Below are 24,532 nucleotides of genomic sequence, written 5' to 3'. Positions count from 1 at the left end.
TTGGAGTTCCCACTTTCTTCCAAACAGAGCAAGATGCTGATAACTCCAAGGTGGTGGGTTCAATCCTCACAGGGACCATTCAGTTCAGATTTGGACACGATGATCCTTGCAGGTCCCCTCCAGCCCAGAATATTCCATGATTCCAGGGATGAGCTTTAAGGTCTCTTCCGACCTAAACCATCCTGGGATTCTCTGAAAATGTCCTGACTTGGAGCTCCCACCATTTTCCAAGCACAGGAACTTAAAGACACCAAAAATGCCTAAAATCCAGGGAGCCAGGAGCATCCTGGGAACGCTCCAGCCCCCAGGCACCACCAGTATGGACCAGTACAACTCCAGCTGACCAAGGAAAGCCCTGCCAGCATCTCAACAAACACACACACCACAGGGCTGCCTTACCTGGAAAGAGGCTTTATTGAACAGAGCTGGAAAATTATCTCTTCAGTGGAATTACTGAATTTGCACAAACATTTCTCTACAGAATAAAAAAAAATCAAGCCTTGTCATTGTTTTACTGCATCTCGTTGTGCTTTTTATACTCATATTTGCAATTATTATACTCATCTTTTGTTTGTTTTCACGTTTGTACTCCAATTATTTGCATATCAGGTTTTGCTTTTAATCCTAGGGTGTCGAGAGAACACAGAATAATAATAATAATAATTATTATAATTATAATAATAATAATACTCTTCTTTAGACAAAAGTCTTTTTTTTTTTTTTTAAATGAAGTTAAAAGCTGAGCTAATTTAAGGAAAAAGGTCTTCAAATTTCATAACCAACTGGAAGGGAACTTTACAATGCAGTGGAAAACCGGCACGTGTTCGGGTAGCTCGAACCCATTTTGTACAGCTTTTATTTTTTTTTCCTTGTAAAAGTGGATTATTTTTAATTTTTTTTTTAAACTTTTTTTTTTTTGTTTGCTCGTTTTTTGAATTTCGCTACAATAACAAAATAATCTTTCGCCCTCTGCACCAAGTCTGGCTCCGGGGCAGAGGCAGAGCCCCCTCGGAGCGTCCGGAGCTCCAGATGTCGGGAGCCATCCCAACGGAGGGGGAGAGTAAGAAAATCATCCTGTGTTTCACCACCTTCTGCACCAAGTGTGTGTCTGAACCACCTTTGTTCCTCTAGTTGACCCACTGGAGAACCTGAAACGACGACGACAACGACAACAAGAAGTGCTGCTCCCACGGGCAGCACGCCGGGAGCTGTTCCGAATGGATAAGAAGCTGAAAGACCATGGCTGTCTGGAAGGTCACACAGCACGGATCTCATCCCAAAGGCTTTCCACAGCAGCTTAGGTCCATCCATCCTTCTCCAGAAGCGGCTCCGTCTCCTTGCCTGCACACCCAGGCTCCAGAGTTTGTTTAGAAAAGACTTTGCACAGCCCACGTTTTCAGCGGTGCAAAGCTTCCGCGTTGAAATCATCGTTATTACATTTATTATAATTTTTTTTTACTTTTTATATATATATATTTATATATATATATATATATTTTGTTCGGTTTTTTTGTCTTTTTGTTTTTTTGAAATCAGGCTTGTTTCATTGAAGGCACTTGGTTTCCATGGCAATTTATAAAAGACGGTGGTTTGGTTTCTTCACTTCCATAGAGGTGATGACTCCGGTGGGGAGGGGAGAGGGATCTTCCAGCGGCCGCGAGCAAACTCCCAGTGAAGCCTGTGACAAATGTAAGCCCAGGTGGCACAGCCTGGGTGGGAATGCATGCAAAAGGAGACAGCACACAGTCACCAAGCAGAGCCGTGAGGAATGAAACGGGAATGTCTGCAAACAGCTCCGATTCCGGGTTGTCCTCAAGGGGAGGTGACAGCCGAAGTAGAAAGGGCCGACGTTTGTTTAACTCTACGCTGAAAACCTTCGGGAAGGGAAAATGAACGCCAGCTCTTCTCGTACCCTGTTTACAGTGAGGTGTTTCTCTCTCTCTCTCTGTGTTTGTATTTCCTCTCTCTCTCTCCTTCCTCTTTTTTTTTTGGCAGGCCATTCGGTTTCCATGGTAACAAGCAAACGATTCATTTGAAACAAAACCAGCCATGACTTTGTGCTTTGACAAGGGTTTCTAGAGCTCTTTGCTGAGAGTTCAACCAGATGATGCTGAATTCATCAGTGACCACAAAAGCACCTGAAGGTCTCTTCCTTACTTAGGCCAGATCTCGGTCTCAAGCTTGGTTCTTAGTGAGTTCCACTCCCGTGATGCCTTTTCAAGTCCCCAGTGCTTTCTTAATCTGCTTTTTTCAGAATTTTTTAAATTATTTATTTACGTATTTATTTAACTTTCGAGTCAGTCAGTGGAGGAATCTTTGGTAGTTTGTTTGGAAATGTCCATTTTACAAAGACTCTTTCTTCATGCCAGTGCCTGGTGAATCTTTTGTAGCCTCTGCCAGGATAAGGTCACCTCTGATGACTTAAGACAGACATGAGGATGAGGAGTGGGAGAAGTCGTATATGTGCTAATGGCCCAACAGCACCTGATCGTAGATCTGCAAAAAGGGGAGGAAAACAGAATTAAAGAGGTGCCCACACCCCCTTGTCGCCCTGATCTTTTAAGATTTTTTAAGTTTTTTGTTGTTTACATTCTTGTAGAGAACTTTCTCACACACTTTCTGTAAATAACACATTGTTTTGCATTCTTTTATAGAAGAGGAAAAATTTTATATACTGTTGGTTTGTCCAGTGTCATTGGAGAGGTGGCACTGTCACCCTCCAATCCATTGTCACTTTTAGAAAACTATAAATGTTGGAGTCAGAAAATAAACTTCCCTTTTTGCTCCTCACCTTGAGAGCAGTGCTGTGCACCTGTGTTTTCGTGTTCCATAGCGACACCCCCTCACCTTTACTACAGCGTTCCAAAGTCACCTCCCAGCATGAGGGGACAAGGACAACCCTCACCAATGGGACAGGGCAGGAACTGGGATGAAAATCCACCTGGCTGTGTAGTTACCTCTGTTTTAATGCACACACAGGGCAGGGGGTGAGACAGAGCCTTCAGGGAATCACAGCAGCGATGTCCATGGATTCCACGTTGTTTGGGCCCCCTGGACATTGTCTTGATGTTGTTTTATCTGCCTGAGTGTCTCAAATCCAGCCCAACCTCACCCACCGCTCTCACCTCTGCCTCACACCCATCCAGCATCTGAGCAAAGCATTCCCATGGACAACATTCCACTTCAAACCTCCCAACTGAAGCAAAGCAGGGATTGTTCTGCTGGAAAAGATCCATTTGGGAAGTGGAAAAGCAGGAAGGAATTGTGGGGAAGGGGCACTTACTGTTGGCCGGTTGGTCTGATTTCATACACTCTCCTTCCACAATGGACACATCGTCAATAGCAATGTCCCCTTCGATTCCAGGGCCACGGATCCCTTCAAAGATGAGCTGGGAAAAAGGAAGACCAGAGGGTGGTAAATTAAAAACATCCAGTGGAGCAGAGGGGGATAAATAAAAAATATCCAGATGATCAGATCTTAAAATCGAAACCAGCATGAAAAGAAAGGGCTTTTCTTCAAATTAAGACATGCAAGTGTCTAATTTCAGACTGTGGAAGTAAATTCCATGCTAGGATCTATTTTTCCCAACATGTGGGTTCTCATTAGCTTTAGAAACTTTGATTCCATCTAGGAATGTTTTTTCAGAGGAACTGGGATGAGTTTTATCACAGTGAGAGACACAGTTGAGATTTTATTCCAGTTTAAGATGAACTTCAACCTCTGCTGAGTGGATGACTGGCATTTTAAAGTCCTGTTGGTACTTTTCTCTCCAATATTCCTTGTCTGAAATCAAACTGCTGGAAGAGGAAATCGTGCCTGGATCTCGAGAGGAAAACCTCTCCTCCCCCAAAATCCAGCCCCTGCTCCTTGGCAGCAGGAACAACACCAATCAGTGGAGTTGAAAGTCCAATTTTTCCTGACAATGGAAAACAATTTCCAGCCTAAAGGGCCCTGTCCAAACACAACAGGCAGCATTTAATTAAAAGCTGCATTTGGCAGTGATTTCGGTGGCCCTCAGAGAGGGGTTGCTCCGCACTCAGAACAAATCACAGCACAGGAGTTGGCAGGGCACGGAGCAGAACCCAGCCTGCAGCTCTCAGGGATGGGCAGGAGGTGCCAATTGAGCAGAATTCCCTCTCAGTATCCCAAAAAAAAATCCCCCATTATGCTTTTGGACAGCTGTTGTTAAAAATACTGCATCGAACTGGAGAATAGGGGGTACAGGAAAGGTCACTCTGCTCTTAATGGAATGGAATTATGATCCTAAAAGGCCAATCCTGAGTGTTTTGAGGGGATTCAGCTTCTGCCTCATCCCTGGAAGTGTCCAAGGCCAGGCTGGACAGGGCTGGGATATGCCTGGGATATGGAAGGTGTCCGTGCCCATGGCAGGGGTGGAACGAGTTGATTTTTAATCCCTTCCATCCCAAACCAGTGTGGGATTCTCTGACTTTTCTACAGAATTCCAGGCAGATTTTCACCTTCCCCTTGGGCGCCCCTCACCCTGCTCCCTGTCCCTGCCGGGCACTTGGGGTGTCCCAGGACAATCCCACCAGGTGGGAGGTGCAGGAGGGGTTTCAGGGTGTCATTAACACCCCCAAAAGTGAGGAGCTGGGAGGGTTCAGTTTGGTGCACGTCGACCTCAAAAAGGGGTTAAAATGCTGCTGGAGACTGAGCAAACTGGGACAAACTGGGACAAACTGGTCTCCTGATATCCCCCCTGTCAGGGACACCTCTAGGCTGAAAACTGGGAATTTTCCCTCTTGGATGGGGGAGTGAAAGCACTGAGATCATTCAAACATGGAGATAAATCCCAAAGTAGCTCCACGAGAGTTTTGTGATTTGGGATTGGGAATCCTGCAGGGCCAAGGGCTGCAGACCTGGATGTTCCCAGCCCATCCTGCTGATGCTGGAATTCTCTGGACACAAAGTGACCAAATCTGGGTGGGGTGAGCCTCACAACGAGGGGCTGGCACTGACCCAAACAGGAGACCTGCTGCTTCCAATACTTTGTGATAAATCCTGGAAGTTTTATTTGGATACTGCAATATTTAGATCCTAAATTAGCAATAAATCCAATCACAATCATTCACACCATCACCATGTCCTGCTGCTCAAACCTGAACTAAAATTGACATTTTCTGGAGGACAGAACCAATGTGTTCCTTTCTTTTTGGGGCTCTCTAATTTTGAGGTGTTCATTCTTTAAAAATATAGAATATCTGAGATAGATTTATGCACTTTTTTGAGATTTAAAGCACTGCAGTCCCCCCAGATCCTCACAACAAAAGCTTTGTTCTATATCACAAGGACTGACAAGGTATAAAATCTTTTTACTTCTATAAATTACCCTATAAAAAGTTCTTAATTTCCATGTCACTGCAGTGTTTTACTGCAAAGATTCACTTCAATTCCCTCTCCTTAAATTCAACTTGGAGCTTTATGTTCCTTCCTACTTACACTCCTAAATGGAAAATAAAATTTGCTGTGATGCAAAAGATGCTAAAAAAAAAAAAGATAACTTAAGGCTCCAAGAATTCTGACATTTATTTGTTATATTTGGTCAGAGCTTTGCATTTATTTTGTGCTGAAACCTTTAAACACAACAATGTAAAAGGTGAAAGACAAGGAGAGGAGCTTCCCTTTGGAATCTCCCTCCTCCACTCCTCTGCATTGCTGCTGCCAAATCTTTTGCATTTCCCTGCCCAAGGGTTTGATTCTTCCCTGATTTTCTAAAGCCTTTCCCAGGTCTCCAAAACCCCTCAAATCCATCTCTTCCTTCCCTTTCCCAGGGCATTTATTATGTTCAGATATTAAATCATTTCTCTCTCCTTCACTCTTCAGGATTCTTGGATTTATCCCGACTTCACCAATGAAAAACTCAACCACTCTGAATTTCTGTGCCTGGCCTGGGCTCTGAGTGTTCCTGAGCTCTGCAATTCCTCTTCTCCCCATTCCTGACACTTTGTTCCCATCAAACCTCCCACACTCCCAGCCTGGAGCATCTCCCACTGTCCCAGGGTGTCCCAGTGTCCAACCTGGCCTTGGGCACTGCCAGGGATCCAGGGGCAGCCACAGCTGCTCTGGCAATTCCAGCCCAGCCAGGAATTCCCAGTTCCCAATCTCCCATCCATCCCTGCCCTCTGGCACTGGGAGCCATTCCCTGGCTCCTGTCCCTCCATCCCTTGTCCCCAGTCCCTCTCTCCTGGAGCCCCTCCAGGCCCTGCCAGGGGCCCTGAGCTCTGCCTGGAGCCTTCCCTTCTCCAGGGGAACATTCCCAGCTCTCTCATGTCCCACTGTATTTCACATCTCCCTCTGCCTCAATCTTCCTCTAATTCCCATCCTTGGAATTGCTCTGCAATCCCACAGACCAGACCATTTCTCTCCTGCCAATGCCTCTCATGGAAATGAAAACAAAGGGTCGGGATCAGGAATTCCCTGAAAATGAAGGAAGTGGAACCTGATGCAAATTTTTAGGAGAGCAGTTTGGAATTGCACTGAAAGAATCTTCCAAGGCCAGGTTGGACTCTGGGGCCTGGAGCACCCTGGGATAGGGGGAGGTGTGGAATAGGATAGGAGTGGAATGGGATGGGCTGGGATGGGATGGGATGGGTTGGGATTGAATGGGATGGGATGGGATGGGATGGGATGGGATGGGATGGGATGGGATGGGATGGGATGGGATGGGATGGGATGGGATGGGATGGGATTCAAGGTCACTTCAAACCCAAACCAGCCTGTGACTTTTTCCCAAAGATGCATTTTCTCCTCTAGGAGAGCCGGAAGTGTCAGAGGGCTCAGAGGAGAGCCCTGCACTCAGGGCACGGCTCGTGACTCCCACATTCCCTGAGGACATTCCCAGCCTCACCCACAGCAGGATCTGCTGGCAGCAGCTGCTTTTTTGGGAGTGTTCCAGTCCCAAACAGCTCCCAGTGTGCCTGGGAACTGCCCTTAAAGGTCCATCAGCACCTCCCTGTCAACCCCAGCAGGAAATGTGTGAAAAACCTGTTACAACTCCCTGTGTCTCCTGCTCCCAGATCATTCATTTCCCACAGAAAATCCAGGCATTTCCAAAAACCTCTCACACAGGGGCCCTAAGTCATTTCTCCCAGCGAATAATTTTGTATTCCACTTGCTAATCTGAAATCAAAACCTGCTGGAATCACTCCCAGCATCTTTGGGAAGCTGGAAGGTGTTTTGGGTTCAAGCATTATTGAGCTCCATGGTGCTCAAGGAAAGCAATTATCTGTCCAGGAGCAGCCTCCGGAGCTGGAAATCCCAAAGGAAAGGTTCAATATTCCCAGTCTCCCTCCCAGCCCTGAATTCCCAGTTCCTGGAGGTGCAGCCTTACCTGGAATGAGGTGGGGGGGTTGATGTTCACCCGGGCTTGGTTCCAGTGCTGTCCCTTATTCCCACTCGAAGACCACAAGGGGTTTTCTATGGCAGTCTGGCCTTTGAGCCTCAGGTAAACGTTCAAACTTCCTGGAAAACAGCAGGAGAACTGGAGTTGGGAAGGCTCTGCCTGGATGCTGCAGCACCCTCCTCACCTGTTCTCCATGGATTTGAGGCGTGGAAGTTTCCCGGCATAAATTCAAAACCTTTTAAATTCGGGAATGCTGGGAAGTGGTGATGGGAACTCCCAGCAGAGGGGAACTGAGCACCCATCCTGCAGCCCAGGCAAGGCATGAAATTTCCAGGGAAAGCAGGCAAGAAGGAATTTTCTGCGGTTTAGATCAAGAAATTGGCATTAGACCTCCTTATCCAGGGCAAAACCAGCAGTTTGGTTGTTTTGCGCTGAGTTCTTGCTTGTTAAACCTGCCCAGCTTTCCTCTGTCCATTGCTGAACTCCTGGAGCTCCCCAGAACCTGGCAGATCCACCTCAGGGAGAGACCCGATACCCTTGGGAATATTTCTGGAGGACAACAACACCCTCAGAGCTCAAAAAAACCTCCAAAACCCCTCCCTGTGCAGGAAACCCCCCAGAGCTGCACCTTTGCCCACAGACATTTTAGCCACATTTGACAGCACAGACATTTTTGACACCAGGGTCACCTGCAGGCATGAACAGAACCAGAATCTTGTGGTGCACCAAAAAATTATAAATTTCATTTCTCTGGGTTCATTAATTCACAGGATTTGGGGGTTTTGGTGCTGTTTGCCACCATGGTTTTCTGCAGGTGTGAGGGGCAGTGGGGCCTCTTTGTGCTCTGTAAATTCAGTGTATTTCTCTTAATCTGAGACTTTCAGACAGCCAAATTCCCACAGGAGCAGCGTTTTTTGGGATGTCTGGCACAGCAGATCCCAAAAATTCCAAGGAAGGCTCTCAGGTCTGCACCTGCTCAGGAACAGTTCTTATTTCCAGCAAAAGCCAAACTTGGAGCCTTGGAAAACATCAGGCTGGAGATTTATGGACGAAATATTCCCCTGAAGGCCTTTTCACCAGGGCAGAGAATGGGACTGGAATGGGACTGGAATGGGATTGGAATGGAACTGGAATGGGATTGGAATGGAACTGGAATGGGACTGGAATGGGACTTGAATGGGATTGGAATGGGACTGGAATGGGATTGGAATGGGACTGGAATGGGATCATCCATCTTCTCTGAAGGAGCTGGGAAGGGAGAATCAGGAGCAGCTCTGTGATCCCCCCTGGAATGCAGGGAATGGGCACAAAGGAAATGGGATCTGGAGGGGAAAGTCTGGCTCTGCCTCCACACAAAGCAGGGAAAAGCCTAAACCAGAAAGGGATTGCAAAGGGATTCCTTTAGCCCAGCCCAGGTGTTTGGAACAGGGCTGGGAATGCTGCTCGGCCTCATCCCTCCTCCAATTATTTCTATTTATTTATATTTATTTATATTGATTTATATTTATTTCTATTATATTCATTTCTATATTTATACGTGTGGTGGTTTTGGTTTGTTAATTTGAGATTTTTTGGTTAATGTATTAATGAGTGTGGGGGTTTAGTGCTGGTAATTACTAATTTACTTACTTTTGCTGTGAGGTAGGATTAGGAGAAAGGTAAAGTAGGTTTAAAACTTTAAAAGGGTATAAAGAAAAATTTATTAATAGTAATTAAAAGGAAGAATAATGAGAAATAGAATAAAACTTTTAGATTACTTTTAGAATACAGAAACACTCTTTGACCCTTGATGTTTGTAATTTGTTCTTCATAACACACCACAAATAAACGACCAGAACATGACCAGATATTGCAATTTCTATATTTTCCCTCAGCATGGAGTGGCTGAATCCCTTCCTTCCAATAAAAAACCCAGCACAGAGCCAGGAGAATTCCAGCCTGGAGCTGCATCCACCTTCCTGCAGCACAGAGACAAAAAAAACCAAAACCAACCTGACTGCTCTTGTCTGCTCTGCTTAAAATCTGAGCTCTGCCTGGGGGCAGGGGGAGCTCGGACAAAGCAAGCACCAGAACTCTCTGGGAGGATGAGTTTGCCCTTGAAATAGGGATAAAAATACATCAAACCAGGTCACTCTGACATTGGAGAAACTCTTGGCACACTGAGAGCACCCAGAAACCCGCCAAGGACTTCCAACAATCGGATTTTTGTTGTTTGGACTCTTATATTTTCCCATTTCCTTTTTAAATTTTTTTTTTATTTCTTTTTTTTGTAACCACAGAAAGAAATTAAATGTGGGTGTTGAAAGAGGCAGGACTAAAGATAAACAGACTGGCAGGTACCCTTTGAAAATCCAAATTCCTGCAGTGTGTGAGCAAATTCTTCGTGACTTTTCCACATGAAACACATGAGGAATGCTGCTGCTCCCTGCCTGATCCCAAATCCATCAGGAACGCCTGAAACACTCACAGATACTCCTTGTAAATCCAAATCCCTTTAGAATGTGGCTTTAGAGCAAATTCTCCATGGCTTTTGCATGGGAAATGCATGAGGAATGCTGCTGCTCCCTGCCTGATCCTGAATCCATCAGGAATGCTAAAACACTCACAGATTTCCTTTGAAAATCCATATTCCTGCAGTGTGTGAGCAAATTCTCCATGACTTTTCCACAGGAAACACCACAGGAATGCAGCTGCTCCCTGCCTGATCCTGAATCCAGTCAGGAATGCCATAACCACTCAAACTTACTCCTTGAAAATCTGTATTCCTGCAGCCTGTGAGCAAATTCTCCATGGCTTTTCCATGGGAAATTCATGAGGAATGCTGCTGCTCCCTGCCTGAATTTAGCCAGGAATACCTAAAACTCTCACAGATATCCTTTTAAAATTGACACTCCTGCAGCTTTTGAACAAATTCTCCATGACTTTTAAACATGAAACACATGAGGAATGCTGCTGCTCCCTGCCTGATCCCAAATCCATCAGGAATGCTAAAACACTCACAGATTTCCTTTGAAAATCCATATTCCTGCAGTGTGTGAGCAAATTCTCCATGACTTTTCCACAGGAAACACCACAGGAATGCAGCTGCTCCCTGCCTGATCCTGAATCCAGTCAGGAATGCCAAAACCACTCAAACTTACTCCTTGAAAATCTGTATTCCTGCAGCCTGTGAGCAAATTCTCCATGGCTTTTCCATGGGAAATTCATGAGGAATGCTGCTGCTCCCTGCCTGAATTTAGCCAGGAATACCTAAAACTCTCACAGATATCCTTTTAAAATCCACACTCCTGCAGCTTTTGAACAAATTCTCCATGACTTTTAAACATGAAACACATGAGGAATGCAGCTGCTCCCTGCCTGATCCCAAATCCATCAGGAGTGCTTAAAACATTCACAGATACTCCTTGAAAATCCAAATTCCTGTGGCTTTAGAGCCAATTCTCCATGAATTTTCCATGGGAAATGCATGAGGAATGCTGCTGCTCCCTGCCTGATCCTGAATCCAGTCAGAAATGCTGAAAATCCTCAGGAATATGCCTTGAAAATCCAAATACCTGTGGCTTTACAGCAATATTTCCAAGACTTTTCCACAAGAAACATCTGAGGAATGCTGCTGCTTCCCACCTGATCCTGATTCTACTCAGGAATGCCTAAAACATCCCATTAGAATCGGGACAAATCCTTGTTAAAATCAACTTTTCCCTTGCCAGGCCCTAAAATTCCCATTCAGATCGATGGGATTCCCTTGCAATTCCCTGCCCAAACCCCCACTCATGAAGGAAACACTTCCCAGCTGCACGAGGGAACTTCCTCCTTCCTACAAATCCCTGATTAGTGGAAAAGAGAATGTTGCCACAATTTGGATGCTCTCAAGCACCTCCCTGAGTTATGCCAGGCTCTCAGAGAGATCTGGCGCTCTTCCCATGCTTTTCCTTCAAACAAGAGGAAAATTTTCCAGCTATTTTTCCCAGAGGAATTGGCTTTCTCTCACCTATGTGCTGTCCATACATGTGATAGTAGAAGCTGAAGCAGTAGGCCGTGTTGGTGGCTCCGTAGGGATTTTTGGGAGCGACGCTGAAAACGGGACTGACGAGTCGGGCCTTCTCCCCCTCCAGCCGGGGCCGGGACGTCTCGATGTACATGTAAAAACCTGGAAAATCCAAAGGGAAACCAGTGGGATGAGGCCTTCAACACCTGGGATGTCTTAATGTACATGGAAAAACCTGGAAAATCCAAAGGGAAACCATTGGGATGAGGCCTTCAACACCCGGGATGTCTTGATGTACATGTAAAAACCTGGAAAATCCAAAGGGAAACCAGCGGGATGAGGCCTTCAACACCTGGGATGTCTTGATGTACATGTAAAAACCTGGAAAATCCAAAGGGAAATCCTTAGGATGAGGCCTTCAGTGCCTGAGACGTCTCAATGTACATGTGAAAACCTGGAAAATCCAAAGGGAAACCAGTGGGATGAGGCCCTCAACACCTGGGATGTCTTGATGTACATGTAAAAACCTGGAAAATCCAAAGGGAAACCAGTGGGATGAGGCCATCAACACCTGATGTACATGTAAAAATCCTGGAAAATCCAAAGGGAAACCATTGGGATGAGGCCTTCAACACCTGGGATGTCTTGTTGTACATGTAAAAACCTGGAAAAATTCAAAGGGAAATTCTTAGGACGAGGCCTTTAGTACCTGAGACATCTGGATGTACATGTGAAAACCCTGGAAAAATCCAAAGGGATATCATTGGGATAAGGCCTTCAGTGCCTGAGATGTCTCAATGTACACGTAAAAACCTGGAAATCCAAAGGGAAACCATTGGGATGAGGGCTTCGGCATGGTGTTCATGTGAAAACCTGGGAAAATCCAAAGGGAAACCAGTGGGATGGTCTACACAGGTGGAAATCCATAGCATGAGGCCCTCAACACCCGGGATGTCTTGATGTACATGGAAACACCTGGAAAAATCCAAAGGGAAATCCTTAGGATGAGGCCTTCAGTGCCTGAGACGTCTCAATGTACATGTGAAAACCTGGAAAATCCAAAGGGAAACCAGTGGGATGAGGCCCTCAACACTCAACACAGATGGAAATCCATAGCATGAGGCCCTCAACACCTGGGATGTCTTTATGTACATGGAAAAACCTGGAAAAATCCAAAGGGAAATCATTGGGATAAGGCCTTCAGTGCCTGAGATATCTCGATGTACATGTAAAAACCTGGAAAATCCAAAGGGAAACCAGTGGGATGAGGGCTTCAGCATGGTGTTCATGTGAAAACCTGGGAAAATCGAAAGGAAAACCATTGGAATGAGGCCCTCAACAACTGTGTACATGTGAAAAACCTGGAAAAATCCAAAGGGAAACCAGTGGGATGAGGCCTTCAACACCTGGGATGTCTTGATGTACATGGAAAAACCTGGAAAAATCCAAAGGGAAACCGTTGGGATGAGGCCTTCAACACCCGGGATGTCTTGATGTACATGGAAAAACCTGGAAAATCCAAAGGGAAACCATTGGGATGAGGCCCTCAACACCTGGGATGTCTTGATGTACATGTAAAAACCTGGAAAAATTCAAAGGGAAATTCTTAGGATGAGGCCTTCAGCACCTGAGACATCTGGATGTACATGTGAAAACCCTGGAAAAATCCAAAGGGATATCATTGGGATAAGGCCTTCAGTGCCTGAGATGTCTCGATGTACACGTAAAAACCTGGAAAATCCAAAGGGAAACCAGTGGGATGAGGGCTTCGGCATGGTGTTCATGTGAAAACCTGGGAAAATCTATAGGGAAACCAGTGGGATGAGGCTCTCAACACTCAACACAGATGGAAATCCATAGCATGAGGCCCTCAACACCTGGGATGTCTTTATGTACATGGAAAACCCTGGAAAAATCCAAAGGGAAATCATTGGGATAAGGCCTTCAGTGCCTGAGATATCTCGATGTACATGTAAAAACCTGGAAAATCCAAAGGGAAACCAGTAGGATGAGGGCTTCAGCATGGTGTTCATGTGAAAACCTGGGAAAATCGAAAGGGAAACCATTGGAATGAGGCCCTCAACAACTGTGTACATGTGAAAACCTGGAAAAATCCAAAGGGAAACCATTGGGATGAGGTCTTCAAAACCTGGGATGTCTTGATGTACATGTAAAAACCTGGAAAATCCAAAGGGAAACCATTGGCATGAGGCTCTCAACACTCAACACAGATGGAAATCCATAGCATGAGGCCCTCAACACCTGGGATGTCTTGATGTACATGGAAAACCCTGGAAAAATCCAAAGGGAAATTCTTAGGATGAGGCCTTCAGCACCTAAGACATCTGGACGTACATGTGAAAACCTGGGAAAATCCAAAGGGAAACCAGTGGGATGAGGCCCTCAACACTCAACACAGATGGAAATCCATAGTATGAGGCCCTCAACACCTGGGATGTCTTGATGTACATGGAAAACCCTGGAAAAATCCAAAGGGAAATCATTGGGATAAGGCCTTCAGTGCCTGAGATATTTCGATGTACCCGTAAAAACCTGGAAAATCCAAAGGGAAACCAGTGGGATGAGGGCCTCAACACTCAACACAGGTGGAAATCCATAGCATGAGACCCTCAACACCCAGAATGTCTTGATGTACATGGAAAACCCTGGAAAAATTCAAAGGGAAATTCTTAGGATGAGGCCTTCAGTGCCTGAGACATCTCGACGTACATGTGAAAACCCTGGAAAAATCCAAAGGGAAACCAGTGGGATGAGGGCTTCAGCATGGTGTTCATGTGAAAACCTGGGAAAATCCAACAGGAAACCATTGGGATGAGGCCCTCAACACTCAACACAGATGGAAATCCATAGCATGAGGCCCTCAACACTCAAGACTTCTCGATGTCGATGTGAAAACCTGGAAAAATCCAAAAGGATATCACTGGGATGAGGCCTTTAACATCCAGGACGTCTCAATGTACATGTCAAAACCTGGAAAAATCGAATGGGAAACCCTTAGGATGAGGCCTTGAAAACCCAACACAGAAGAAAATCCTTAGGATGAGGCCCTCAACACCTCAATGTACATGTCAAAACCTGGAAAAATCCAAAAGAAAATCATTGGGATGAGGCCTTCAGCAGCTGGAATGTCTCAATGTACACTGAAAGATCTGGAAAAATCCAAAAGGAAATTATTGGGAGGAGGCCTTCAACATCCACCATAGATGGAAATCCTTAGGACGAGGCCCTCAACACCTGGGACATCTCAATGCACACATAAAAACCTGGAAAAATCCAAAGGGAAATCCTTGGGATGAGGACTTCAATATCCAACATAGATAAATGCAGGAGCACCTTGGAATTATCAAGCATCCTGATTAAGTTCTCACTTCCATCACCCATCATGTCATTTCTGGGACTATTTTTTTTCCTACATGAAGCCCCCATGTTTCCAAAAGCTGCTCCAAAGCTGTGTTTTCCATGAAAACTAAAATCCAGGAAGCAGGCCAGTGCTGGAAAGCATCTCCAAACTGATGAACCTTTGCACAAAATCTGAGGGGGTTCAGCCTTCAGTCCTGAGGGGGGAATTTGTCCCTGGAAGCATGACTTGTAAAATAAAGGGAAAATATCATGATGGAAACCTTTCAAGGAATATTTTCAACTTGCCATGTCAATCCCAAAGAAGACAATATCCATTTATTTCCTTCCTGGAAGTGCCAACCACAGAGATATTATTGAATTAATCCAACAAAATGACTGTGGTGCAGGATGAATTTTTCCCCTTTGGAAGTGCACACAATAAAATAGCAGGAATTACTGCGGGTCTGGATAAATTCAGCTCGGTGTGTTTGGACTTTTCAAATGCAAATCCCCACTGCAGTCAGGAGCACACGTTAACAGGGGCAGCATGAAAATTGCACATTTGAACAATAGCTAGAGCAAAAATGGGGCAAAATCCCCTCATTGTGACGGGCTGAGAGAGCCCAAGGGAGAGTTTAAATGGCGTAAAGCAGGAGAATATTTTAAGATGAGCCAGATTGCCCCAGTAGAGTTTAATGTGAAGGGAATCACTTTGAAAATGGAACAATAAAAATGAGGCAAGATGTGAATGGCACCATCAGGGGTTGTGCTTTGGGACCTGTCACTCCTCAGCACCGGCAATTCCTTCTGGAAGTCCTTGAAGGATCTTGGTCTGAACTTAGAGAACCTTCCAGGGCCTGAAGGGGCTCCAGGAGAGCTGGAGAGGGACTGGGGACAAGGGATGGAGGGACAGGAGCCAGGGAATGGCTCCCAGTGCCAGAGGGCAGGGATGGATGGGAGATTGGGAATTGGGAATTCCTGGCTGGGCTGGAATTGCCAGAGCAGCTGTGGCTGCCCCTGGATCCCTGGCAGTGCCCAAGGCCAGTTTGGACACTGGGGCTGGAGCAGCCTGGGACAGTGGAAAAAGTTTTTCACTGAAAGAATGATAAAGTTCTGGAATGTTCTGCCCAAGGAGGTGGTGCAGTCCCCATCCCTGGGTGTGTTTAACAAAGCCTGGATGTGGCACTGGGGGCCAGGGGTGAGCTGAGGTGCTGGGGCTGGGTTGGACTCGATGATCTTGGAGGTCTCTTCCAACCCAGTGATTGTGTGATTCCGTGTTCCTGCCATGAGACAAGATGAATTGAAATCCTTTCCTATCCCAATCCATCTGGGATTCCATGACCAGGAAATGGCTGAAGGGCCTGTCCTGGGCAGTTCCCCTGTCCCACATTCCTCACTGCTGGATCTTACCCTCCTTGGAGCCGGTGCGGTCGGCGTTGGGCCCCGTGTTGGGGGTGTATTTCGTGTCCCTTGTGGCAGTGCTTTGTTTTGTCCAGTCAAAGTTGTCGGTGTCATCTTGAGTGAAAAGGCAAATGTTCCCATCCTCAAAGCCACAGTGGAACTCTCCTGCCAAAACAAACAACAGGATTTCACTGGCCAGGGTTTGCCATCCGATCCTTATTTTTCAAACTCCTTGTCAATTATCCACAGTTTTCTTTAGCAGCAAGCTCAACAAAAAAAAAAAAAAAAATCAGGGTCATTGATTTGTGCTGGTGAAATTGAAATTATATTTGTAATCTTTTTGTAGAGCTCCTCCTCATATATTCAGATTTATACAGCAGTTTTTAGAGGTGTTGTCTCTTTTTACATTTCTAAAAAGCCAGAACAGAATTATTCCCATAAAATATTAAATATGGGGGGAAAAATGTGGGGAGTGGGTTAATGTGATTTAGGAATAAGAGACAGCAGCTTTTCAAATTGTAAATATTATCTCCAAGTGGCATCTCCAAAATTATGCTTCATTTCAATAGGGATGGAAAAGGAAGTGGCTAAAAAGAGGCAAAGGAGCTTTGGGATAGACATGAAGGAAATGTCTAAAAATCAGGACATTGCAGCACATGGAGGGATAGCGGGAGGAGAATTGAGTCCCCATCACCAGATTATCACAACAATTTCCTGGGAGGAATATCTGAATCCTTATGGGAAGGAGAGTTGACTGTATCATGTCCTGGACACACCTCCTGGATTTTCACTGAGATTCCTGTGATGTATTTGAAGTGGTGAACACACAGGTCTAAAGAATGAAAATTGCCAAGAACCCCAAGGAGGATTCCTGGGATCCTCTCCTGCATGGAATTGTGAGAGCCCAGTGATGCCAGTGATCTGCCCTGCTGGGTGATGATGGGATGAGAAATTCCTCCTGTAATTTAGGAACCAAAACAAAGCCCAGCTTGGAGGTTCAGTTCTCACTCAGAGCATAACAAGACCCCGTGGAGTAGAACGTGCAAAAGCTGAATTTCAATGCATGAACAATTCCTGCTGAGTTTACTCATTCTGCAAAGTCCATTGATTTATCTGAGAAAAGAAGGAAATCTCCCTTCTCCAGGGAGAAGGCAGCTGCCTGCACACCGTGTCAGCTTGGAGGGGTGCAATTTATATTCATGGGTAGGAGAAACTCAAACCCCCGGTGTCGGGGGATTGTTCATCCCTGTTCAACTGAGAAGGTGGATAAATGTTTGCAGGTTTGGGCTTTTGGGGAGCTCTAAATCCACTTAAGCCTCTGGAGCTTCCCTGTTAATCAGTGAGGAGAGAGGGACCTGGAGCTTACTGCTGCAACATTCAGGTGATGCTGCAGGCTCAGAAATAAGCTTGGAAATTTCACTTTAAACCACAGGATGGACTCAGAGTGATTTCCAAATATTCCTGGTTCTCCCTCCCTCAGAGAACAACATGAAGCCAAAGGAGTCCAGGGGGCATCAGGGAGGAGGTCAGGGGGGATTCTGCCCTTCTGCTCAGCCCTGGGCACATCTGGAGTGCTGTGTCCAGCTCTGGGATCAGCAGGACAGGAGAAACCTGGAGCTCCTGGATCTGCTCCAAGGAGGGATGTGAGGATGAGGAAGGGCTGGAGCATCTCCGTGCCCAGGAAAAGCTGAGGGAGCTGGGAATGCTCATCCTGGAGAGGAGCCCCAGCTGAGAGGGGCCTCAGCTCTGGGTGTTCCATTGTGTCCCTGCCTATCCCTGTGTCCCCCTGTCTGTCCCTGTGTGCAGAGGTCAGAGCAGACCCAGGCTCTGCTCCAGGCCCAGCAATGGCCCCAGAGCCACAGGCAGGGATTGATCCCAGGAATTCCCAGGCATAGGAGGCAGAACTCCTGCCCTGGGCAGTGCCCAGCCCTGAGCAGAGCCCAGAGAGGGGCTGGCGTCTCCTCCCTGGGATATTCCAGAGCCACATGGACACAATCCTGTGCCCTGGGCAGGGAGTGGCACCAGTGACCCTCTGTGGCCCCTTCCAGCCTGATCCATCCTGGGATTCTGTGCCCCTCCAGGACCATCAGTGTAAAACCCAATCCTATAAACCCAGGTTAGCACTGGAATGCAGTTCCCAGAAACCTCCTTGGCTCTCAGCACCTTGAGCAGACTGATTTGGGTTCCCAGTAAATCCATCAGCATCATCAGATCCCCCAGGAGAATTCCTTCCCCAAAGCTCAGCTCCTTCCCTGCTGACCTGAGCAGGATGTGGGATTCTGGTTCTCCCTGGGAACTCAGCATGGTGGGAGCTGCTCTGGGCACCAGTGAGGGAATTCCTGCCTGGGAGGGGCTGGGCTGGAATTCCAGAGCAGCTGTGGCTGCCCCTGGATCCCTGGCAGTGCCCAAGGCCAGGCTGGACACTGGGGCTTGGAGAATCCTGGCACAGTGGGAGGTGTGGGAAGGGATGGGATGGGATTCAGGTCCCACCAACCCAAACCAGTCCCTGATCCTTTGATGGTTCCATGATTGCACCCAAACCCTTCAGGAGAGACATCGACCAATCGACATCTCCTCTTCATCCCAAGACTGGGAAAGGAATTCCAAGACCTCACCAATGCTCTTGGAATGTTCCAGGACTCAAACAAAGCTCTCTGAACAAAGTGCCAGCTGTGCCTCTCCAAGAATTCTTTTTACACTACCTGAGCTCCAAATTCTCTTGGTTTACCCCACATTTTGTGGATTTTGCTCCCACCTCCATTTTTGCATCTTCCTGCAACAGAGAAGATGCTGCTTCTACACAAAGGGATGAAACTAAAAGGCAAAATTTGAGGGAAGGAGAAAAGTTTTGATTCCCAGATCCAGTCCTGGAGCAAAGTGAACAAAATAAAGAATTTTCTGCCATTCAGCACTTTCTGCACTGCCCATCCAGTGCCTTAAAAGCTGCATAAATGTCTTCTGCCCTCAGAACTTCATTAAGAAATTCCACATCAGCAGAACAAAAGATTTTTTCCTGAGGTGAAGAAAAAAAAATAAAATAAATATTCAGGCCAGATGGGGAAAAAAAAAAGGAAGAGTAAAAGTTTGCCATTTATTTAATAGTCAAACATTGATTTCATGTGGAATACCTTGGAAAAGGTTAGTGCTAAATGTTCTTGGCAATGAACACACCTTAAAAAATGACAGAAGAAGAAAAATGGGAAAAAGCTCCTCAGGCTTTGCTCCGTACTTTTGTAGGAGCATTTAAATAGGTCTGGATGGTCTGGAGCTGTTAATTGCTGAGCAGGAGGGCAGGAGGAACAAGCAGCTCTTCCACAGGTGCTCCAGCCACGGCCCTAACGATGGTGCTAATTAACATTAATGAGAGTGGTGGTTTTTGTCAGGGCACATGGCAGCTCTGGAAGCGGATTCGGGGTCATTAATAATTTCCTTGCAATTAGAGCAAAAGCTGAAGCTGTTCTGGAGGTGAAACCCTTCATTGTAGCAGGGATTTGTGTCATCCATTCCCATAAAACCCAAGCTGGATGTGACTCCCGAACATCTCCTCTCTTCTATTATTCAGGGGTGACCTCTAATTGTACAAATTGATCTAAAATCCTTCTGGTTTACATTAAATGGTTCCTGTTAGGTGGTAAAAAATGAAGTGGAGGAGTGAGGCTCCACCTCAGAGTGGAAGTCTTTTGATGCTCTTTGCCTGGCTATTGCAGAGATTGCATCAAATGGCAGGATTTAGGGAATGGGATTATTCCAGAAGTGAAGCAGGAAGAGCATGACTTCAGTTTCCAGTCAGGAATGTTGTCCTGGTTGGATACAGCTCCTCCTCTTTTTTCACACGGAATAAGTAAAACCAGAAATAGGCCCAAAATATTTAGGAACTACAGGGATTTTGTAGGAAGCACAGACAAGGGAACTGGGGAAGGGCTTGGAGCCCCAGGAGAGGCTGAGGGAGCTGGAAAGGGGCTGGAGAATTCCTGAGGAGCTGGGAAGGAGCTGGAGAATTCCTGAGGAGCTGGGAAGGGGCTCAGCCTGGAGCAGAGGAGGCTCAGGGGGCCCTTGTGGCTCTGCACAGCTCCTGCCAGGAGGGGACAGCCGGGGGGTCGGGCTGTGCTCCAGGGAACAGGGACAGGAGCAGAGGGAACAGCCTCAGGCTGGGCCGGGGGAGCTCAGGGTGGTCCCAGCAGGAATTTCCCCATGGAAAGAGGGCTCAGGCCTTGGCACTGCCCAGAGAGAGTTGGAATGCCCATCCCTGAGGGATCTGAAGCCATGTGGAGGCAGCACTTGGGGCTGTGGGGCAGTGGTGGCCTTGGGGAATGGAGATGGGATACAGACTGGGATTTCTTTCCTACCAAGGGATTCCACTCAAAAAATCTTCAGGGAAAGCAAGCAAAGCAGAATTCCGCCATGGCTTTGGGCACCTGAAAGAAGTGGCCCTGGGGACACTGCAGCTTTGGTGGAAAACCTTTCCCCATCCCTCCCTGGGGCCGACACATTCCTTATTCCCATTCGGATGCCACCCACATTCCATCATGATCCTACAAGACTTTTGGAAAATTAGTTTGAGATCTTAAAATCCTAGAGGAGTGTGAAGCACTTGGGATTGTATTTTTTCTTCCCATCAGAGCCTAGATTTAATATATTAATTAGCAAGAGTCTCATTCCCTGCTCGTAAGACTCCATGGGAGAGGTTCCTGCAGCTCCTGGCAGCTTTGAGCTAAGCCCTGCTTAATTATTAACATGTTGGACCAGATCTTCTGCAAATAAGTTTAAAATTTACACAAAGGCTTAAAGTTGAGTCTGAGGGATGGAGCAGAGCCTGCTCCTTGCCTGATGGCTCCACCCTGCAGCAGGAAAAATGGGAGACAGGACTTCATTCCTTAGGTGGGAATAATTTTGGGATGTGTCATTAAAAACAAGATTATGTTGTGACAGGAAAAATGGATTTGTTGGGGTTTGGGAGAACATGATGGATAGGGAGAAGTGGGACTGTGGGAACAGGGTGGTTTTACTGGGATGTGCCAGAGCTCCATCCCAGTCTCCTGCCTGGATATTTGCAGGGATTTGGTGCCCATGGAAAAGTAAGAGAACAAAGTGTGACTTTGACATTTCCAGCCTGAGGCATCCCCGTGCCTGATCGTGTCAGAGTTTGCATTTCCAGTCATGCCTGAGGAGCTGTGTCCTGAGAATTTGGGGAGAACCAGGATCCACTTGGGCTCTCCCCATTTCTCTGTGCAATGAATCTCTGATTCCTGGGTCTCTGTGGGGAAGAACTTCCTTTTTTTTGGCTTCAATCTGCCCTAAAAAGCATGGAAAAACCTCAAGAACCACAAGGAAGGCTCTGGGGAGACCTTAGAGAACCTTCCAGAGCTTGAAGGGGCACAAGGAGAGCTGGAGAGGGACTGGGGACAAGGGATGGGGAGACAGGACCCAGGGAATGGTTTGAAGATGAAGGAGGGTGGATTTAGGTGGGAGATTGGGAATTGGGAATTCCTGGCTGTGCTGGAATTGCCAGAGCAGCTGTGGCTGCCCCTGGATCCCTGGCAGTGCCCAAGGCCAGGTTGGACATTGGGGCTTGGAGCAGCCTGGGACAGTGGGAGGTGTCCCTGCCCTTCCATGATTTCCCATGGCATCCCCAACACCTCCTGAGCTGCTCCACCACAGCTGGATCTGAACTTTAGCCCATGAATATTTTCCTTCGGATGAACTCTCTGGGGCAATGAGGAAGGTGAGCTGGAGTGTGATTTTCCTTCCTTTATCCTTGCTGGAACAAGAGGAATCCCAAATGACACCTTCAGGTGGTTCCTGCTACCCATGGCCTGCAACTGGGAGTAAAATACTTCAAATTTACTTTTCAGTTGAAAGTAAAATATTTCAAATTTACTTTTCAACTGTGAGGGACAAGCAACGCAAGGACTGTTCTTGGTGGCATGGAAGATAAAATAATAAATAATTTAAATACTTACGGAGATGTGGATTCACCGGAGCTGGAAAACAGAGGGAAAATAAAATTAATGCAAAGAAAAAATTCAAATTCATCAGTATTCAGATTATCCTAAATTTCCCCTTGCTGAATATTGAAATGCATCTGCTGTACACCTTAAGAGGCTGGAAGAGAAGGAAATCCAAACCTCCACAATGTCCCCAATATCCTAAGCATGGGAATGGCTTCCCAGGTTAATCCAGAGGGATCTGTGCAATGCTAAAACCTGGGAATGGGATTGGAGGAGGGATCATTCTGTGGCTGTGTTTGCAGAAGGAGAAATCTGAGGATGGATGATTTAGGAAAAGGCCCTTCTGCCACAGCCCCGCACACGAGGGAGGCAGAAGGAGGCTGAGCTCAGGGCTGGAATTGAATTTTATTCACTGAAAATCCAAAATTAAATTTTATCTCCAATTAATGGGGACATCTGACAATGCCAGAGCATCACTCCAGGTTTTTTTGCTGCCCTTCCTTGCTTTAATCCCAGCCTAAGATTCAGCAAAATCCCAGATCCAATCTGGGGTTTCCACACCAGCTCTAGCTTAGCACCACTTCACCTGAAACACGAGCGGTGATTTGCTCCAGTGTCACCTCCCCGAGAAACCCAATCTTTACATCTTTTACCTACAAATTGCCTCTGATTCTCCAAAAAACCTCAATTTTACAGGATCCCTGAGAGACTGAACCTGGAATTAGCTGCACTCGCTGGCAGCTGCATTGACCGAGGTTTGATTTGTAACTAAATGCAGGGGTTGGGATGGAAAATCTCATCAGGTGTCACCTCGAGTCACTCGCTTTGGATTGTTCCCAGCAGAGCAAAACCAACGCTCTGTGTCACACCCCGGCACAAAGCAGACAAGAAAATGAAGGTGGTTAGGCTGAATTTATCAGCATCATAAACCTGGGGGGAAAAAACCCTCCAAAACAATCAGAAAAAAACCACAAAAATCCCATTTTGGAGCAGCAGAGCTGCAGGACAGCGTGTAAAGGAGTTTGGAGGATCCTGGAGCAGTTTGGGATGGGAATGGGATGGGCTTAGGGGAAGTTTTTTATCATTTTGGTGTGAATTTTGTGGCAGGAAGATGGTGGTAAACAAGGAATTATGGAAGTGTCACATTTAGGAATCCTTCAGCCTCCTCTTTAAGGTCCTTCTTGCCCATTCATTGCAATTTTTACAGCACAATAACAAACAAACAGAAATAAATTAACTTATTCACTAAATGAACACCCCAAAATAGGTCTTGGATGGATTTAACAGAGGATTGAATTTCTGGGAATATGGGAAACAGGATGTATGGATATTGTGGTTTTCTTTTTAAACGTAAATGGATTAATCTTTGTCAGAGTGACCTTTTAGAGGGAAATTTTTAAAGCCCTTCCATTATTCCTTATATAAATTTATAGATTATGTAATCTTGCAAAGGACTTCAAACAGTCGCTGGTTTTTTAAAGACAAAAATTCACATTAAAATAAAAAATGTTCATTCTGGGGGAAAAAAAACAACTTTGTTTGCAGATTTTCCTTCAAAACAAGAATCAACTCTAAAAATGCTGTTTGATGAACTTGGCATTAATTTATTCAATTTTTCCCTTATTTTCCACAAAAAAATTGGATGGGATTTTGGGGGTTGGCTGTTCAGAATTATTTTGTTTGGGTGATTTTGTTGTTATGAGAGGTGAAGATTTTCCTCTGTTCCCATTTTCCTCCCCTTCCTTTTGGGATGACCACGCTCATGACGTGGGAAATTTATAAAGCCTTCCCATTATTTCTTATATAAAATTATAGGTTTTAAAATCTTGCATAGGAGCACAAACAGTCACTGTTTTTTTTAAAGACACTAATTTACAATAAAATAAAACCTGCTCATCCTGGGGGAATAAGAACCTTTGTAGATTTTCCTTCAAAACTCATCAAGGAACAACTTGAAACCTTGAATTTCATGAAGATGACTTTAATTTATTCCAACTTTTCCTTATTTCCCACAAAAAAACTGGATGGGATTTTGGGGTTTGGCTGTTCAGAATTTTATTAGTTGGGCATTTTTGTTTTTAATGAATCACCCAAGAGGGGAAGATTTTCCTCTCTCCCCATTTCTCCCCTTCCTTTTGGGATGACCACGCTCATGACGTGGGAAATTTCCAAAGCCCTTCCATTATTTCTTATATAAATTTATAGGTTTTATAATCTTGCATAGGAGCACAAACAGTCACTGGTTTGTTTTTTTTTAAGACAAAAATTCACATTAAAATAAAAATTGACTCATTCAGGAGAAAAAAAAACCCTTTGTAGATTTCCCTTCTGAACTGATCAAGGATCAACTTGAAATCTCCAATTTCATGAAGATGGCATTAATTTATCCCAACTTTTCCTTATTTCCTATTCTTTTAAGTTCTTCTGAGCCTTCTGATGTTTACATTCTTGTAATGAACTTTCTCACACACTTT

General features: G+C 45.7%; 1 protein-coding gene across 3 annotated transcripts in view; it reads right to left on the bottom strand.

The window, feature by feature from the left end:
* Window positions 1–395: 395 nt before the first annotated feature.
* The window catches only part of MDGA2 (MAM domain containing glycosylphosphatidylinositol anchor 2), a 207,168-nt gene continuing 183,031 nt past the window's right edge, over window positions 396–24,532 (bottom strand). For 2 of the 3 annotated variants that reach the window (XM_059850733.1, XM_059850735.1), the window contains 6 exons: window positions 22,071–22,091; window positions 16,120–16,275; window positions 11,353–11,511; window positions 7,350–7,480; window positions 3,284–3,389; window positions 396–2,496 (listed from right to left, as the gene is read on the bottom strand). In XM_059850733.1, coding sequence (XP_059706716.1) covers window positions 2,408–2,496; window positions 3,284–3,389; window positions 7,350–7,480; window positions 11,353–11,511; window positions 16,120–16,275; window positions 22,071–22,091 — 662 coding nt within the window. In that variant the 3' untranslated portion in view covers window positions 396–2,407. Of the gene's footprint in view, window positions 2,497–3,283; window positions 3,390–7,349; window positions 7,481–11,352; window positions 11,512–13,261; window positions 13,330–16,119; window positions 16,276–22,070; window positions 22,092–24,532 lie in introns of those variants that run through there. The other variant, XM_059850734.1, reaches the window with a different exon arrangement.

This window comes from Haemorhous mexicanus, chromosome 6 (genome assembly GCF_027477595.1).
Source record: "Haemorhous mexicanus isolate bHaeMex1 chromosome 6, bHaeMex1.pri, whole genome shotgun sequence".
Lineage (NCBI taxonomy): Eukaryota > Metazoa > Chordata > Aves > Passeriformes > Fringillidae > Haemorhous > Haemorhous mexicanus.
The sequence above is the reverse complement of the archived record's forward strand: the minus strand, read 5'-3'. Positions and strand labels throughout refer to the sequence as shown.